This window comes from Eptesicus fuscus, chromosome 13 (genome assembly GCF_027574615.1).
Source record: "Eptesicus fuscus isolate TK198812 chromosome 13, DD_ASM_mEF_20220401, whole genome shotgun sequence".
Lineage (NCBI taxonomy): Eukaryota > Metazoa > Chordata > Mammalia > Chiroptera > Vespertilionidae > Eptesicus > Eptesicus fuscus.
Genome location: NC_072485.1, coordinates 82,914,358 through 82,932,874, shown reverse-complemented (window position 1 = coordinate 82,932,874; position 18,517 = coordinate 82,914,358). Strand labels below are relative to the sequence as shown.

Sequence of the window (18,517 nt, the reverse complement as noted above, 5' to 3'; positions counted from 1 at the left end):
GCGATCCCGGCATCCTCTGCGCCGCGCGCTCGCGCACCTTCGGCGGCGCTCGGTTCCGGACTCCAGGCCGTCGGCTCGGCTCGACTGGGCCTCTTCGTGCCGGTTCGGCCTCCGCTCGGGCATCCTCGGCTCGGCTCGCCGCGCGGCCGGGCGGGCTCGGCGGAGTCCGGATGGAGGACTCGGACGCGGCCGCCAAGCAGCTGGGCCTGGCCGAGGCGGCGGCGGTGGCGGCCGCGGCCGCTGTGGCGGCGGCGGCCGCGGCCGCGGCGGGAAGCGAGGCGGACGAGCCGGTGCTCAACAGGGACGAGGACTCGGAGGAGGACGGGGACGCGCAGGCGGAGCGCGAGACGCGGCGGGTGACGGCCGTGGCGGTGATGGCCGCTGAGCCCAGGCACATGGACATGGGCGCCGAGGCCCTGCCCGGCCCCGACGAGGCTGCTGCGGCCGCCGCCTTCGCAGGCAAGTGTGCCGGCCCGCGCCCGCCCGCCCGCACCTCCCGCGCGCACCTCCCTGCACGCACTCCGCCCGACAGTCCACACCTGCACCGCGTGCACCTGCACCGCATGCACCCCGCCCTGACCAGTCCACACTCTCACCCCACAAAGCCCCGCACAACCAGCTCACACCTGTCCCGCACGCCTGCCGTGCACCTGCTACGCCGGACCAGGCCCTGTCTGCCCCGCACACCCACATCCCGCACCTGCCCGCGCACACCTGGACCACAGGCCTGCCCTAAGCACCTGCCCCACAGGCACCTCCCCCGCAAGCCCCATGGCCCGCCCACCCCCTTCCCCGGCACCTGCCCTACACCTGCCCTGTGCCCTGTCGTTCCTGCACACCTGGCCCTGCATGCACATCTGCTCCCTGAACCCCCTTTTCCTTGTGCCGGTCCACCCCCTCCTGTTCAGCACTCTGTGCTCTTTCCAGAACCTTCTCAGCATCTACCCCGTGCCCAGCCTGCCTTGTCTGTCTGCTCCCTGTGTGTGTGTCCCTGGCGTGTGGTCCCGGTGTGTGCGCACGGGTGGACCAGCTGTGCGTTCACTTAGGTGACCATTTAGCCCCTTGGGGGCCGCATGGGGCCCAGCGCCGGCGCCTAAGTGTGGTCTGTGCAGGGCCCCCGGAGGCTCTGTGGCTCTCGGTTAACGTTGGGACTTTGCACCGTGAGGTTTTCCTTCAGGCTTGTGTCCTTTTGCACATATATTTCCGAGTGCAGAAGTGTGATGTCACCCTTCACGACGTCAGAAAGTTGTATTGATGTTGTTTTTTTCCTGCAAAATTTTATGGTTGTGTTTTTTGTTTGTTTGTTTTAAATGTATTTTTTAAAAATATATTTTATTGATTTTTTACAGAGAGGAAGGGAGAGGGATAGAGAGCTAGAAACATCGATGAGAGAGAAACATCGATCAGCTGCCTCCTGCACACCTCCTACTGGGGATGTGCCCACAACCAAGGTACATGCCCTTGACCGGAATCGAACCTGGGACCCTTGAGTCCGCAGGCCGACGCTCTATCCACTGAGCCAAACCAGCTAGGGCTTAAAATGTATTTTTATTGATTGCAAAGAGGAAGGGAGAGGGAGCGATAGAGAGAAACATTGATGATGAGAGAGAACCATTGATTGGCTGCCTCCTGCACGCCCCACACTGGGGACGGAGCCCCACAACCGGGCATGTGCCCCGACCGGGAATCGAACCGTGACCTCCTGGTTGCTAGGTTGATGCTCAGCCCCCGAGCCGCCGGCCGGGCTGTGGTTGTGCTTTGCGCGTTGAAGCCGTAACGCTGTCTGGTACCAGCGACACCGGTTCCGAGGTTTCTAGGTGCCCTCTGAGGCGGCCCGTTGGGCAGAGGGCTGCTTGTGTGGCCTTCAGGCTTGAACGTGCGTTCAGACAGGGTTCCCTGCACGCGGGGCGGGCTCTATGGAAGTAAGGGGGGAGGCGGGGCGAGGAGCCCCCCCTGGGGAGGGCAGAGCCAGCAGGAGCTCATGCAGGTGGGCTGCTGTCTGGTGGGCGTCGCTGTGGGCCCTGCATGGTTTTCTCCTCCACGGGGACAGAAGCCAGGAGCGTTGGGTGGCGCCGGGACGCGGGGGGCCCATCGGGTGCAGGAAGGCGCTCCTGGGTGGCTTTTCACCGCAGCAGCAGGCGCTCCCGGCGGCGGGGCGGCCTCTCCCCGGAGGAGCTGACCAGCCAGGCTGCGGTCCAGAAATGTCGACGAGGCCTCCGGGTGATGGCGCCAGCGTTGGAGGCGCCGCCCCTGCGTCGGGTACCCCGGCGCCGCGGGGGCCTGGGCCCTGCTGGCGCGCTGAGTCAGGCTCCTGTGTTGCAGAGGTGACCACCGTGACGGTGGCCAACGTGGGCGCCTCGGCGGACAACGTCTTCACCACCTCGGTGGCCAACGCCGCCTCGCTCTCGGGCCACGTGCTGGTGAGCTGCTCTGTTAGCTCAGCCCGGCCTCCTCCTCTAGCCGGGCGCTGCCGGGGAGGCGGGTGTTGGGGGGCGGTTGGGGGGTAGAGCTGAAGTGGGACCAGTCGTGAAATGTGGGCGGGTGGAGGGACCCTCCCGAGCCCCGGGGTCAGGGGACGGCGCTCCCGCCCCCGACGCCAGGTGGCCGCGCAGGGCCCCTGGGGTGGGAGTGCCCAGCGTCCGCCCGGCCAGCTTCCCCGTGGCCCGGCCTGCCTGCTCTCCCGGTGGACGTGCGGCTTTTCTGGAGCAGCTGATGCTGCGGCTGGGGCAGGGGTCTCCAGCGTGCTCGGGGCCACGCGGGCCGGCATCGACTCTCCTCGTTGTTGGCTCTGCGTTTGCGTCTTGGGGACATCTTTGAAGGAGACCCACGAGGCGTGGCAGGCGCCCCCGTGGTGACAGTTAGGGAGAACCTCGCGGCCGGGGCAGGCCCCAGGGCTCCAGGTGACACCCGGCGGCCGTCCCGAGACGATTCGGGGGACTCTCCCCTCTAGTCCGGCAGGACCGCCCTGCAGATCGGGGACAGCCTGAACGCGGAGAAGGCCACGCTGATCGTGGTGCACACGGACGGGAGCATCGTGGAGACCGCGGGGCTGAAGGGGCCGGCCGCTCCGCTCACCCCAGGTACGGGCCCGCCTGCCCCACGGCCCATGGGGTCTCCTGGGGGTTGACTTGCTTATTTTTGTGGTCGGTTTGGAATAGCAATTCCTGTTAATTTTTTAAGACATATTTTTATTGGTTTCAGAGAGGAAGGGAGAGGGAGAGAGAGAAACATCAGCGATGAGAGAGAATCACTGATTGGCTACCTCCTGCAAGCCCCACACCGGGGATCAACCCGCAACCCAGGCATGTGCCCTTGGTTGGAATAGAACCCGGGACTTTCTGTCTGCAGGCTGGCGCTCTATCCACTGAGCCGCACCGGCCAGGGCTGGACTAGCAACTATTGCTAAGTGGGATTTTTCCGGGCTGAGGAAGCGTTGCCTGCGGGGCCTCCTCTGGAGTGGAGGGCGGTGCTGCGGGACCGCCTGGGAACGCCGGAGACCCGCCGTGGGCACTCGGCGAGGCCGCTGACCGGCCGGGTTCCTCCCGGCGCATTGGGTCTCACCGCCAAATGCTTTCTGTGCCAAGGTCCCCAGTCTCCTCCCACCCCTCTGGCGCCCGGGCAAGAGAAGGGGGGCAGCAAGTACAACTGGGACCCGTCGGTGTACGACAGCGAGCTGCCCGTGCGCTGCCGCAACATCAGCGGCACCCTCTACAAGAACCGGCTGGGCTCAGGTGCGCAGCCCCGCCGCGCGCAGACCCTGCGTGGCAGCCCCTCGGCAGGCCGGCCCGCAAACTAGCTAAGGACACAGGCGAAGGCAGGGGCTCCCCAGGAGGCCCGGGTGGGGGGGGGGGGGTGGGGACAACCAGGAGGCGGTGACCCAGGCGAGGGAGAGGCGGGCCGAGGCGTCTGTTCCTGGCTCAGATGGGGACCCGGCGCAGCGGGCTCTGGCTGGACAGCGGCCTCGAGCTCGGCGGGGCAGCCGTGGGCAGATCTGCCCCTCAGCCGGGGCCCACGGCAGGAGTGGGTGAGGTCCCGCAGGCCCGGACCAGCCGGGCGGGAGGCGGGAGGCGGGAACCGGCCGTCCTGTCGTTCCAGGAGGCCGGGGCCGATGCATCAAGCAGGGCGAGAACTGGTACAGCCCCACGGAGTTCGAAGCCATGGCCGGGAGAGCCAGCAGCAAGGACTGGAAGCGGAGCATCCGCTACGCGGGCCGGCCGCTGCAGTGCCTCATCCAGGTGCGCCCCTCGCCCGCCCTGCCCGCTCTGCCCGCATCGGGCGGCTCCTGGCCCCGGTCGGACCCACGCCGGCGGCCAGGCCCTTGGGCAGTCACGTGGCCGCCCGTGTCTCTCATCTCCCGAGGCTTCGAGTGGGACAAGGGCAGCGTTTGCCCGTGTGATGGCGGGAGGCTGGGCGCGGCGAGGCGTGTTCGGACTCAGCTTGGCTTTCTGGGGGCTGATACGGGGAGGAGGCGGGGGAATCGACATCCTGGAAAAAAAGGGGTGGATCCTACCACCAGCAACAGCATCGTGGCGGGAGTGGAGGAGGAAGGTTCTGGAAAGTGCAGGGTCTCGTCTTTCGGACAGCTCACGTTCAGGGCGGTCTGACGGGGGGCGGCACTTTCTAATTGCAGGACGGGATCCTGAACCCTCACGCGGCCTCCTGCACCTGCGCCGCCTGCTGCGACGACATGACCTTGGTGAGTGCGGAGGTCAAGCGCCTGGCGGCCCTGGCGCCCCCCACCCTCCTCCGACGTGCACAGAGGCGCTGTCCTTACTCCTCTTGGTGTCCCCCCGAACCCCCCGAGTCCCTTCGGACCAGTTCCCTGCTCAGATTCCGTTTTCAAACTTTACTCTGGGGACCGAGGCCTTGGCTGGGGCAGGTGGTCGGCCCCGGAACGGTTGTTAAGGGAACGTCAGCGGAAGCGTCCTGACATAATGGAAAGCTGAACCCCAAAACCAGACACTTTTAAACAATATTTTTATTGATTTCAGAGGGAGAGGGAAAGAGAGATGGCAGCATCAATGATGAGAGAGAATCACTGATGGGCTGCCTCCTGCACGCCCCCCACTGGGAACTGAGCCCACAACCTGGGCACGTGCCCTTGACCAGCAATCTCCTGCTTCATAGGTCAACGCTCAACCACTGAGCAACACTGGCCAGGCCCAGACACTTAAAAAAAACCCAAAACTTTATTGCTTTTCAGAGAGAGGAGGGGGGGCGGGGGAGAGAGAGAGAGAGAGACAGAGAGAGAGAGAGAGAGAGATCAATTGGTTGCCTCTCACGTGCCCTCACGGGAATCACACCCGAAACCGCTCGTGTATGGATGACGCTCCAGCCAGCCGAGCACGGGTCCAGGGCCAGGCGCTCTTCAACGGCTGAGTCTCGTCAGGGAGGCTCAGTAAAGACGTGGAAACTGCGGAGGGAACCAGAGAGACGCTCTAGACCAAAGCCAGGCTCCCCAGCTGGCGGCCGAGAAGGTCGGCCCAGGCCCCTCGGCGCACCGAGCAGGCGGGGTCCCTCCTGGAGCTCGGGACCCGCGAGACACGTCCCTGAGGCCTGGGCCTCCCCGCGGCGCTCCCGCTGCCTCCCCGCTCTCCTGTGTCGCCGGTCCGGTTCCCTCCTCCTGCGCGGGGACCACGCGCCTGCGGTCTCTCTCCTCCGCTGGGTCCCTGTTTTCTCGGGGCTCCTGGACGTTCCGCGCGTTGACCACACTCCCCTGTGTCCGCACGGTCATTCCTGTGTTCCTTCTGGAAGCACCTGTCCTGTCCTTTGAAGGACTTGGGGGCCGACAGGGGGCGTTCTGAGTGCTGCTTGCCTCCTGCTGGCGCCGTGGCCAGGGGAGCCGGGCCCCACGTAATCCGTGGCCAGGGGAGCCGCGCCCACGCCAGCGCCCGTCTCTGTGCTGCCCCGCAGAGCGGCCCTGTCCGGCTCTTTGTCCCCTACAAGCGGCGCAAGAAGGAGAACGAGCTGCCCGCCGCCCCGGGCAAGAAGGAGGCCCCCAAGAACATCACGCTGCTCCCCGCCACGGCCGCCACCACCTGTGAGTCCCCGGCACGCTTCCCGGCTCCCCGCGCACGCTGCTGTCCGCACTCCGTCCCCGCTGCCCCTCCCTGCCCCGCCTGCCTCTGCAGCAGCCCGAGGTCTCCCCCAGGCGGGTGGGTCCCTGTTTCTCACGGGCCGCGGAGGAGTCTGCAGCTGCGTGGCGTCCCCGCGGCCGGGCTCCTGGGGTCCCCCGAGGCCCCGCCCGCAGTAAAAGCCGCCTCTGCTCCCGCAGTCACTGTGACCCCCTCAGGACAGATCACTACCTCCGGCGCACTGACCTTCGACCGGGCGTCCACTGTGGAGGCCACGGCCGTCATCTCGGAGAGTCCGGCCCAGGGGGACGTCTTCGCGGGAGCCACAGGCAAGTGGGCTCAGCACCGCCCGACCCGCACGCGCCGCGCCCGCCTCGCCCTGCGCAGCTGGGCTCGGAGGCGGCCCGGCACCTAGAGGGCCTCGGGCGGGCAGTTTCGCTGGTCGGGAGCCACGTGGCACCGGGAGGCGTGAGCTGGGGGCGTAGGGAGCTCGGGGGGCGGCGAGGGGGGTGATGAGCGGGGCAGGACCAGGCCGCCTGGAAAGCTCACAGCTGCCCAGCCCGCTCTAGACCAGTGTGGCCCGTGGGGACACGCGTGACCACGTGTGCAGTGTGTGTTCTAGCAGCCATGCTGGGGAGGGGCGTGGGAACCAATGTTGGCTGCGTTTTGCTTCACCCAGTTCTGTCACTGGCGCAGTTCAGACCCACCCGTCTCGGGCCGCTGCCACGCGTGGCGGGACCTGCCCCGGGGGATGGCGCCACGGGGCCTGTGTGCGCGGCCTGTCACGAGCGCCCTCCTCTCTCGCTGCAGTGCAAGAGGCGGGCGTGCAGCCCCCGTGCCGGGTCGGCCACGCGGAGCCCCACTACCCCGGGTACCAGGACAGCTGCCAGGTCGCGCCCTTCCCGGAAGCCGCGTTGCCAACCGCGCACCCCAAAATAGGTCAGTCCGGAGGGCTCGCGCGTGCGCAGGCGGCGGGCCTCGGAGTGCTGCTTTGGCGGGGACCCTGCGTGAAGGAGCGTGTGCTTGGCTTTGTCTGCCGGCGCCCCGGGTCGGGGCCGTGCCCACCGCGTTTGTCAAGGGTTTTATGAGGACCCGGGCACGCGTGTGTACAGAACCGTGTGACCGAGAAGCCCGGGTCACCTTCCCCCACGAGGAGCGGCACGTTCCGTCCCGGGGAGGGGCCGCGCCCCACAGACGAGGCCGCAGTTCTATAACCCGTGGCCTCAGTTTCCCTTGCTTGTTCCACCCCTTTTCCCGTGTAAACTCTCCCCCTACGTCACGCTGCTTCTGCCCCCCCCCGCCCCCCCCTCCCTCCCGCCCAGCGGCTCCTCTAGCACTGGGCCGGGGAGCCCCTGGGCTGGGCCTGGGTGGCGAGCTGCGCCCTCCCCGGGTCAGCGCGTGCCCTTGGCGGGTGCCTGGAGGCCCGGGACCGAGGGCTGCTCTCACGGCCTGGCGCCTGTTCCCGTGGCTGCTCCTGCGCTGCCCCAGGTCTGCCTGCTGTCCGAGCGCCCGGCCTCTGGCACAGCGGGCGCCGGGGGCTTGGGTCGGGGTCTGGTCCTGGCCCTCTCCCGGGGATGGCGGTGCAAAGCCGACGGCCGGCCCGGTCCGTGGGCTGGAGCTGCTGGTCGTCCGGCACCCACGCCCGGTGACACCCGGTGGGGAGCGCTTGCACCAGGAAAGGGGCCGTGCTCCCGAGAGGGCTCCCCCTGGAGGGCCGGGTGGGTCTCCGCCCCCGGCTGAGGCTGAGTCTCCGCTTCGCCCAAAGCACAGAACCCACAGGGTCCCGGTTCCCTTCCTTCCCGTCTTCGTAACTGTCTCCCCGGACCCGAGAGCCTCAGCTCTCCCGTCCTCCATCGATGGGCGCGACCACAGACGCCCGGGGCTCCCTGCAGCCAGGGCCGCCGCCGCGGACTCCACGCCTCCAACTGCCTGCCTCTGAAACGGAGGTTTTTGCCCTGGCTGCTGTGGCTCCGTGGTTAGAGCGTCAGCCCGCCGACCCGGGGTCGAGGGTTCGATTCTGGTCACGGGCATGGACCTCGGTTGCAGTTTCATGCCCGGTCGGGGCATGTGCAGGAGGCAGCCCGTCGATGCATCTCACGTTGATGTTTCTCTCTCCGTCTCTCCGCCTCCCGCTCTCTCTAAAAATCAGTGGGAAAATGTCCTCGGGTGAGGGTTAAAAATAACAATAAAAACAAAGAGAGAGCGAGGGCTTGGTGTTTTGTTGTTACACTTTCCCCGGGACGTGTTCACTGGTTTTCAGAGAGAGAAGAAGGGAGAGAGAGAAACATCGATCGGTTCTCTCTCGCATGTCCCCGACCGGGTGTCGAACCCGCAGCCTAGGTATGTGCCGTGACCGGGAGTCGAGCCCGTGACCCTTTGGTGTGCGGGGTGCCGCTCCCGCCGGCGGAGCCGAGGTGGCTGTGCTGACAGAGTCCCAGGTGCCCCCGTGATGTGCGTGTTTCCCGTCGCGGGCTCCCAGCAGAGGCCCCACTTCCCGGCACCTACCCCCCCCCCGCCCGCCCCCGCGCCTGGAGGTTCCCTTTGGGGGGCTCATCCTGGAGCCCCGCTCTCCCCTTCGCTGTCCCCCCGGCCGGGCCGGGGAAGCTCGCGGCCGCCTGCCCGGCACGTTTTGCTCGCGGCTTGTGTCTGTCACTGGAATGTCCGGCCTCCCGCCTGGGCCTGGAGCTCGGAGACCGCGCATTGAGGAGCAGGCCCCGCGGCATCCAGCCCCGACCGCCCTGCCTTCCGGCCCTGCCTTCCGGTGGCGGACGAGGTCCGGGCGGGCCCGGGAGCCGGGAGCCGCACTAATGCTGGTTCTGTCTTGCTTCCCAAACGTCGCAGTGCTGACCTCCCTGCCGGCCCTGGCGGTCCCGCCCTCCCACCCCGCCAAGGCCGTCTCGCCCGCCGTGGTCAACGGGCTGGAGCTGTCGGAGCCGCGGAGCTGGCTGTACCTGGAGGAGATGGTCAACTCCCTGCTCAGCACGGCCCAGCAGCTGAAGGCGCTGTTTGAGCAAGCCAAGCAGGCCAGCTCCTACCGCGAGGCCGCGGCCGCCCAGGCCCGGGTGCAGGACGCCGAGCGCAAGGAGGTAACGTGCGTGCGGAGCGGGGCCACGCCTGCCGATGCACGGGTGTGGCCAGAGACGAGTCAGAGTCTGGGCACCGGGGAGCAGCCTGGTGCCGCCCCTTCTCGCCCAGCTGGGAGAGGCTGGGAGTGCGAGGGGGGAGGCGGGGGGGGGGGGGTCGTGCTGCGTGCCGTGCGGCTGGGGGTGGCGGCGTGATGTCAACTGAGCTTCCTCACTCAGCAAGTGTGCGTGGGGTGCGCAAGCAAAGGTCAGATTGACTGGCTCCCACCAAGTCTGCCTAAGGAACGATTCTATAATTCTGTGCGAGGAAACGTTTCCACTTCCTTCGACTTCTCACAGGTCAGAGGAGAGACGAGCTTTTACGGTTCTCAGTTTCCTAAATGACTTTAACGTGTGGTTGGCTGTTTTCCTTTGGAAGTGTTTTACTCTCGATGGCAGTTGACAGGTGACATTACGCTGGTTCAGGGGTAGCTCAGTGGTTAGACATTTCTGTAGCTCATCAGGCGTCTCCCCATAAGTCCAGCGCCCGCCGGATGCCATAGTGATTGATTTGTTTTCAGGAGGAAAAATGTTGCTTCTACCCGTGAAGAGAGAGATCATTTAAAAATACTAAAAAAATGTAATTCCAGCCCTGGCGGTCGCTCAGTGGCCAGAGCGTCGGCCTGCACACGGAAGGGTCGCAGGTTTGATTCCCGGTCCAGGGCGCGGACCTCCGTGCAGGCTCAGTCCTGGTGCAGAGCCGTGTTCGGGAGGCGGCCAGTCCGTGTGCTTCTCGCACATCGCGGCTCCTCCCGCTCCCTCTGCCCACCTCCCTCACGCTGTCTGAGCAGCAGCGGGGACGCCCTGGGTGCGGATAGCAATAGTACGCACAGTGCCAGCCAGTACCTGCCGAATGCCGAGCTGTTAGGAAAGAGAAAAGCTTAAGCACCAAAAGAGTGATGATTATTCACCCAGATAACGTGGGTTCGGCTCTGGCCCTCAGGCCCCGGGTGTGGGTTTTAAAGCGAGAAACCAAGTCGTGGCCGCCTGCGGATGAGCGCTCGCTCTCCAGCCCCCGCAGCGTGGGCCCTGCGCGCTGAGACCGTGAGTAACGGGAAAACGGGAGCGGCTGAGCTCCCGGCGGAGAAATGAAACCAAGTGACGGCGGGTGGGAGCCGGCCAGCACCTGCCGCCTCCGGGGAGAAGTGAAAGCCGCGACCAAACGGAAGCAGCTGCGAGCCGGGGTTTGGCTTCTCTTCACCGCGATCGCCTTCGGCAGCGAGTGCAGGGTGGCCGTTCCTGCGGCCAGGGTGCCGGTGGAGAGAACGCCAGACACGGCCCGGCCCTGTGACCGGCTGTGCCGGGAGCCGCGTCGCCCTCCTCTGCCCGCCCCCTGCATCGCCCCCCCCCTCTGTCACCCCAAGTCACCCCCTCTGGGAGAGCTTACCGGCCCCCACGCGGGGGGTTCGTCTTGGGGAGGACGCGGTGCGGGTCTTCCTGGCGAGGCAGCAGGTGCGGCCCCTGCACGCTGTCCCGCGTGGTCCCGTCGCTGCCACGCGGTGGCCCCTTGGCCTTCCGTGCGCTGAGCACGTTCCTGTCTCCTTAGCTGAGCCGACCCGGGGCCGCAGGGCTGTGTCCGGTACCCGCTTGCCTCCTGGCTGTGGGTGCGTCTTCCTTCCTGCGCCCGGCCATTCCCGTGGCTCGTGGGGCGTCGTGGCACATTCGCGGTGGAGGCGGTGGGAGTCTGTCCTCCCCCAGCACCGTCGGGTTGGTCCCGGGAGCGGTCGGATCCCTGCAGGTCCTCTTCCCCTTCCTCCGGGTGGTCTGTGCCCGTCCCTCCGCGGACACGCCCGCGATGCCGGGCTCTCCCGGTTTGAGGGGAACCCCTCCGGCCTCTTGCTGGAGCTGCAGCCCATGCCTCGCGCCTCGCGCCCTGTGATTCCTTCGGTCGGGTCGCACCCCCACCTGCTGTCGGGCCTGCCCCTTCCCGTCTGTGTTGTGCCGTCGGGATGTCCGAGAGGGTCTGCCCGACGCAGGGCTCTGGCCCAGCCACGACAGCGGCCGCGCTTGCTCTCTGACGCGGCCCGGGCAGAGGTGCCGCCGCCGGGTAACCGATCGCGTACCCCTTAACTCCTACGCGTTAGGGGTTCCTAAGTCCTGTCCTAGCCCTGATTTTTAAAATACGTCTTTATTGATTTTTAGAGAGAGTGTAAGGGAGAGGGAGAGGGAGAGAGAGAGAAACATCAATGAGAGAGGAACGTCCATCAGCTGCCTCCTGCACGCCCCACACTGGGGACCGAGCCCACAGCCCGGGCACGTGCCCTGACTGGGAATTGAACTGTGACCTCCTGGTTCGTGGGCCGACGCTCTAACCACTGAGGAAACTGGCTAGGGCTTTGGGGATTATTATTTTTTTCATGTGGAACGCTTGACGAATTTGCGTGTCATCCTTGCGCAGGGGCCATGCTGGGTCGGTCAGCGTTAGTACATGTGCTGCCAGAGCGGCGATGGGGGGCCCTGAGCTGTAGCGGACGCTGTGGGGCCGTTCCCTCGTGCCTGCATCCCGGGCTGCCCGCCCCGCCCCGCCCCGCCGGCAGTTCCCGCAGGTGAGGACACCGTCCGGTCCAGGTCCCGGGGCGCCTGCGGCAGGAAGGGGGGCCTGTGTGTGTCTGACTCAGGTTGCGCGGAGGAGCGTGGTTGGGGAACAGACACTTGGGTCCTTACTTAGAATGACCCCGAATCGTTCCCAGCCCCCTCGTCCAGGCTGCTGGGACGGGAGTGTGGGGACACCACCGTTCCCCGCTGGGACACAGGCCGGACGGACAGAGGGGCAGGTGGAAGCTCGGGTTTGGGGGCGCCCGCTGCGCAGGAATCTGGACTTGGGGCCGGCGAGGAAACGAAAGGGGAACGCTCTCCACTTAGTTCCACATCTTCCTTCCTGCCGTCAGCCCCCCACACCCCCGCCCTGAACACTCTCCGGGGTGAGCGGACACAGATTGCAACCACGTGTGTCCCGCAGGCGGGGCGGGCGGGGCGAGAGCCGCTGCTGCGTGCCGTTCCCACGAGTGAGCAGCCACGGCGCAGCCGCCTTCTTCCCAGGGGCCAGGCCCAGGCCCAGGTGGCGGTCGCCGGCAGCGGGTGCTGGCCTGTGCCCCTGGACAGCCAGCCCCGCCCTGGAAGGCTGGCTCCGCGTTTCTCCGAGACCCGCCGCCGAGGTGGCTCAGCCTGTTCGGAGGGCTCAGGGTCCCCCGAAGCCCCGGCCTCTGAAATGGCCGGGCTGTGAGGCACGCCGGACCTTTCTCTCGGGCTGTAGATACAACGTGTCATCTTTTTTAAAAAATATATTTTTACTGATTTCAGAGAGGAAGGGAGTGGGAGAGAGAGTAGAAACATCTATGATGAGAGAGAATCATGGATCGGCTGCCTCCTGCACGCCCCACACTGGGGATGGAGCCAAAAACCTGGGCCTGTGCCCTGACCGGGAATCGAACTATGACCTCTTGGTTCCTGGGTTGATGCTCAGTCACTGAGCCACGCCGGCCGGGCTACGACGTGTCATTCTTGGACAATGTATGGACTCATGGGCACAGACGCTATGGTGACTGGGGGTGACTGGGGGGTGGACAAGGGTAAATATAAATGGTGATGGGAGGAGACTTGACTTTGGTGGTGAACACACAGCACAGTGCTCAGGTGACGTGTTGTAGAATTGTACCCCTGAAACCCAGTGTCACCCCAGGAAGTTCAATAAAAAAGAACAATTTTTTATTGAAAGCTGAGCACGGAGGCCCAGATGGTAGGTCCTCACCCCTGTCAGGCTGAGCCACCCCCGCCCGCCCGTGGGCCCAGCACCCGCCGGCCGGTGCACAAACCGCCTGGGGCCCCGGACGGTCACGCCCACGCGGTGGGCGCGGGCACCCTCAGCGCCGCGGTCCTGCGAAAGGAAGGCTCCCTCCAGCGGCCTCAGGGGCCGTAGGCACGAGGGAGGAGACCCCACGCGTCCCTGGGGGGTGCGGGCACGCAAGGCGGGCGAGGACACACGTGGTCCAAGCGTTTCCTGCGGTCGGTCGTGCTGAGTGGCCCGTCGGGGACTTGCGGCGACAGGAGTGACAGCCAGTGGCGAGTGAATGTCCGCCCCTGGGCCCGCCCACGCCGGGGGAGGACCGAGGCCGGCTCTGTGCCTTCCAACTGCCATCCCAGGAGGAACCTGTGGTTGACGCCACGTTGGAAGGATTGGGGTTGAACCGGCAAACCCTGGTGACGAGAGGGAAGCTCGTGAGGACCCGCCACGCTGTCCTCCGCGGGGTCTGGTGTGCGGACGAAGCCGGGACAGGAGGCCGCGGGGGTCAGAGGGCGAGACCTCCCCCAGCCCCGTGGCCCAGAGCGCGCGGGGGCTTGGCGGCGCTGGGCGGCCCGCTCCCCACGGACTGGGATTTAAACGGCCACGCTCAGCGCAGCCGGACCCTCAGGGGTTGTCCCGCCCCGACGCGGGCGCAGCCTCCATGTGTGCAGTCAGCGCAGCCGGTGAAGCGGGCGGAGAGCGGGCCCTCGGCCGCAGGGCACAGGTCCAGCGTGTGGCCGCGTGGCTGGGGCCGCTGCACCGCAGCCTCCATGGGGGGCATCCTGGGCCGGTGCCTCCACCCTGCTCCCCTCAGCAGACCTGCTCTCCCTGGGGAACCCTCCCTCCTGCAGGCTCCCCCCCCACCACCACCGCCCCGCAGGTTTCGTCACGAACAGTCCCGGCGGGGCACGTGGACCGGGTGACGCGGGCGCCCACGCGGTGGTTTGTGAGCGGCAGCGTTCTGTGTTAAATATAGCCTCTGCCAGATGGAAGCTCAAGTTCAGAACGGAAACCCGGCGGCTTGCTGGGGCGGCTGCCGCGTGCGGGCTGGTGGGCGCCGGCAGGTCCTAAAGCGTGTCACACGCACAGGCCAACACACAGGTGCACGGGCGTGTGGCCACAGAAAGCAAAAGCTTCATTTTCATAGAAACGTCGGTTCATTCCGGAGACATGCGAACACAGAGGGCTGAAACAAAGGAGTCACCGTTAGCATAGAATAATAGAACAGGAACTTACCAGACCCTGAATAACTGCACAAATTAATAAGCGTAATGCAAATAAACCTATTTTTCTCGTTCTCCGAAAGCGAATTACTTCCTGTTGCTCACACCGAACAAGTCAGTCCAAGACTAATGACGTGGCCATCGGCCGCTAAAATATTCGCTGCTGGCGTTAGTGGTGCGCCTGCGTGTAAGGGAAACGAATGCAACACGACTGTAGCAATCAGCCATCAGCGAACATTGGAGTTCACTATTAATTATGTGTAACAGGGTATTGTCAAAATTAAGTTACAAATTTTTTATTAAAACGTGTGTTTTTAATCCTCATTTGAGGATATTTTCCCATTGATTTTTAGAGAGAGTAGAAGAGAGAGGAAAAGACAGAAACGTCGATGTGAGAGAAACACATGGATTGGTTGCCTCCCGCACGCGCCCCACCAGAGCCCGGGCCAGGGAGGAGCCTGCAACCGAGATACGTGCCCTTGACCGGAATCGAACCCGGGACCCTTCAGTCCGCAGGCCGATGCTCTGTCCACTGAGCCACACCGGCCAGGGCTTAAAATGTTTCTTACGTACCGTTAAGTTGGCTGGGCTGCAAAAATACTTGTTGTGGGCTGCATGCGGCCGGCGAGTTTGACATGCATGTTCTGGCGTGTGCCCGTCTGCTGCCTGCTGTTGCGCTCCGCGCTTGGAGCTGACCTCAGGGCCGGTGTCGGCCGTGTCACCCGGTCGCCCCACTGAGGTCCGCCAGGGTCAGGCTTGCATCCCTGTGTGCGGCGCTCTGATCAGAGAGAAGAGCTCCAAGCCCGTAATTTACACAGAATTCAGGGAGCCTCGTGGCTGGAGGGCTGGGCACGGGGCGGGGACAGGGTGTGGGCCGCTCGGCACCTGCCGACCGGAGCCCGGGGCTGTCACCGCCCGTGGAGGATTCTGTCCCCAGCCTGGGCCTCTGCACGCGGCGAAACGGGACCAGCTGTCCTGGAGGTGGCGGGCACGGGCGTGGGGGCGGCCCCGGCCCTCCCGCCTGTGCCCGCACTGACCGGCCCTGTCCTTGCAGCAGTCCTGTGTCAACTGCGGCCGGGAGGCCCTGAGCGAGTGCACCGGCTGCCACAAGGTCAACTACTGCTCCACCTTCTGCCAGCGCAAGGTAGGCTGCCTCCCGGGGGGCGGGGGCTGCTCACCGTGGCCTTTGGCCTTTGGCCTGTGGTCAGCGCCCAGCCCGGGGCCCCTGTGTCTGTTCCCACCGTTCGCCTTCCCTCGGAGGAGGTTAAACGGGTGTTTTCCGGGGCCTCGCGGCCGCCTCGCTGGGCCCCGCCCGCTCGCCCCTCGGCCTGCGGGGGTTTCTGCGTGAAGATGGCGGTGGGAGGACGGGCCACACAGCTGCGCACGTCACTCGGCCTCTCCCCGGCGGGGACGCACCGTGGGGCCTGAGCACTGTCCCCTCTCAACAGACGTCCTGGGGGGGGATGGTGACCGAGCAGGACCGTGGGGTGTGGCACGTGGCGCGGCAGGGGCTTCCCGGGCACGGGGGCGGGGGAGGCGGGAGCCTGCTCACAGCACTCTAGGAAGTGCGGGCAGGACAGCGCAGAGAGCCCGTCCATCTCCGTCGGGACCCCGCCCGGTGGCAGGCACTGGTCCCTGTTCCAGGTGTGCGTGTCCACGCGCCTTCCCGTCACGCCACTGGGTGCCGCACCCTCACCTCGCCCTGGGCCAGGCCACGGCTGCCTGGAGGGACCGCGTGGCCGGCGGCTTCCCTGGCGTCCAGCCTCCTGCAAGCCGCGGTCCAGGCTCCATGCGCACCTGGGGGCGAGGGGGCTGGGGCTTCGCTCAGCGCCCGCCCCGTCCTCCCGGGAGCCCCAGCCTCCGCCGCCCCCTGGCTGCAACTGCAGTTTCGTTGTTGCGATTGTAAACCGCGCTGTGGCAGCGACGCAGATACAGTGTTCCTTGGAAGGACATTATTTTATTTTTTAAAAATGTATTTTATTGCTTTCAGAGAGGGAGAGAGAGAGAGAAACATCAGTGATGAGAGAATCATCCATCGGCTGCCTCCTGCACGCCCACGCTGGGGATCCAGCCCGCAACCCGGGACGTGCTGGCCGAGAGTCGCCGGGCCTCAGCACCGAGCCGCGCCGGCCGGGCGGCCCAGACGTCGCTGTGTGTAGATCCCTGGACGCCTTCAGGGCCCCGGGGCCTGAGGCTCCTCCTGGTTGCTGGCCTGTGAGCGGGTCCCTCGGACGCAGGCGGGCCAGGCTGTGGCCTCGGCGGAGGCTCCTGGCGGCTGCCAGGGGGCAGCTCCTGTCACGGTGCCTCTCCCCGCAGGACTGGAAGGACCACCAGCACATGTGTGGGCAGGCAGCATCGGTCACCGTGCAGGGGGACGAAGTCCAGGTCGCCGAGGGCGTGATCGAGAAGGTCGCCGTGTGAGGGTGCCCCGGCCCCCTCTGCGGTGCCGGCTGTCTCGGGCCCAGGACCTCGAGGACTTCACAGCGGGGGGCGGGGGGCGTTGAGAAGGGAAAAAACTTGCTGGCCAAGTTATGAACAGAGTTGGGGTGACCTGTGCCCTTGGGAGTGAAGTCCCGCCGCCCGGAAGCCCCAGGAAGGCCAGGGCAGCGAAGGCCGGGCCTCGGCGGCCGGGCGGAGGGGCGTCTCACGGTGCTTTTTTATTCTTGGATCACGAGGGTCCGGTCTTACCCACGGGTGTGTTGTGTGTGTAACACGCGTGTATATATATGTGTCTCAGTAAAGTCGATCCCTAACCCAATCCCAGCTCTCACCTCCCAGACACTGGGAGGCGGGTCGGCCTGCCTCAGTTTCTCCTCCTGATCTTGTGGTGAGAAGGCCTCGACGGAGGACGTGCACAGGCCTCGGGGACACCAGGCCCTGCAGCGGCTGCCCGCCCGCCGGCTGTCACCCCAGGGGCTGGAGCGGCGGCGGGAGCGTGAGGGCCTCGGAGCTGCCCGTCCAGTTTGGAAGTCACAGCCTGCGTGCAACCTCATCCCTTCCGCTCAGGCCACGCGGAGACTGGGCCATGCCTGCCCCTCCCGGCACTGACCACTGAGCCCCACGGTGCTGGTCCGGCCGAGCAGCGTGGAGCCTGGTCCTCAGGCGGCCGGAGACCTCACCGAGGGCGCGTGGGGCCCGCGCCCGGGCACCGTCTCTGCCCCTGCTCCCGCCACCCCTGCTCCCTGAAGCGCCCCCTCCTGGCAGCGCCTGCTCTGCGGGCTGCGCCGGCCGAGCTGGGGTTTCTCCTGTTTACCAAGCGCTTGGCATTCCCTCTCCCTCTTCCCGCTCCGCCACCCCCTGGGGACTGAAGGCTGGAGACGCGCCCGGGCAGAGGTGGGCACCGCTGCGTCTGAACCTGGCCCACCCTGCACCCGCCGCCGCCCTGGCTGGCCCTGTCCCGGGAGGGGCTGGGCAGCGGGTTCTGTCCGCAGCGTCTGCGACCTCCGGAGCGTGGACAGCGGCTCCGGCTCCTCCCAGGCCGGGCCCTGCAGGAGCAGCTGGCTCTCCTGGGAGGTTCCCTGGAGCTGGGGGCAGTCACGCCTCCTTCCCCCTCTTCTTCACAACAGAGAGAGGCCTCAGGCCCAGCCGCGTGGCTGGGGGTTGAGCGTTGACCTATGTCCCGTGAGGTCTCGGTTCAATTCTTGGTCAGGGCACACACCCGGGTTCGGGCCCAATCCTCAATAGGGGGCGTGCAGGAGGCAGCCAATCAGGGATTCTTACCATCAATGTTTCTATCTCTCCCTCTCCCTTCCTCTCTGAAATATCCCATCTAATCTAATAAAGAGGGATTATGCTCATTGACCCTCACACCATCACAAAGATGGCGGCACCCACAGCCAATAAGGAGGGAATATACTGATTGCCACGCCCTCAAAGATGGCGGCGCCCATACCCACAAGATGGCGGCGCCCAATCCCCTCAGCCCCCAGGGCTGCCCGAGGCTCAGGTAACCAGGGCCGGCAGTGGCAGCAGCAGAGGTGTGATGGGGGCATCGCCTTCCCCTGATCGCCGGGTCGCCTCCCGCCCCTGAGGGCTCCCGGACTGTGAGGGGGCAGGCCGGGCTGAGGGACCCCCTCCAGTGCATGAATTTTCATGCCCCGGGCCTCTAGTGTATATGGAAAGAAGGTGCCCCAGACTCCAGCAACCACCAAAGCGGGGTTCTGCCCAGGTTCCCCGCACCCCCACCTCCATCCGTCAGACCCTGTCCAGCAGGAAACAGTCGTGACTCCGCAGGGACGCGGTGGCCATGGGACAAGGCTCCAGGGGATGGGGTGGTCAGGGAGGCTTCTTGGAGGAGGTGGCAGCGGAGACGAGGAG

At 66.1% G+C, this 18,517-nt stretch overlaps 1 protein-coding gene across 2 annotated transcripts; it reads left to right on the top strand.

The window, feature by feature from the left end:
- The first annotated feature begins 34 nt into the window (after positions 1-34).
- DEAF1 (DEAF1 transcription factor) lies at positions 35-16,958 on the top strand. 2 transcript variants are annotated; one of them, XM_054724958.1, is made up of 12 exons: positions 35-459; positions 2,323-2,420; positions 2,951-3,080; positions 3,585-3,731; positions 4,096-4,235; positions 4,631-4,696; positions 5,914-6,040; positions 6,275-6,403; positions 6,885-7,013; positions 8,916-9,160; positions 15,255-15,344; positions 16,191-16,495. In XM_054724958.1, exons 1-12 carry the CDS (start codon positions 171-173, stop codon positions 16,218-16,220), a joined length of 1,620 nt encoding a protein of 539 aa, XP_054580933.1. In that variant the 5' UTR covers positions 35-170; the 3' UTR covers positions 16,221-16,495. The 2 variants fall into 2 exon arrangements, with proteins under 2 accessions (XP_054580933.1, XP_054580932.1); XM_054724957.1 differs by lacking the exon at positions 16,191-16,495 and adding an exon at positions 16,517-16,958 and having other exon boundaries at positions 38-459.
- The last annotated feature ends 1,559 nt before the right edge of the window (positions 16,959-18,517 follow it).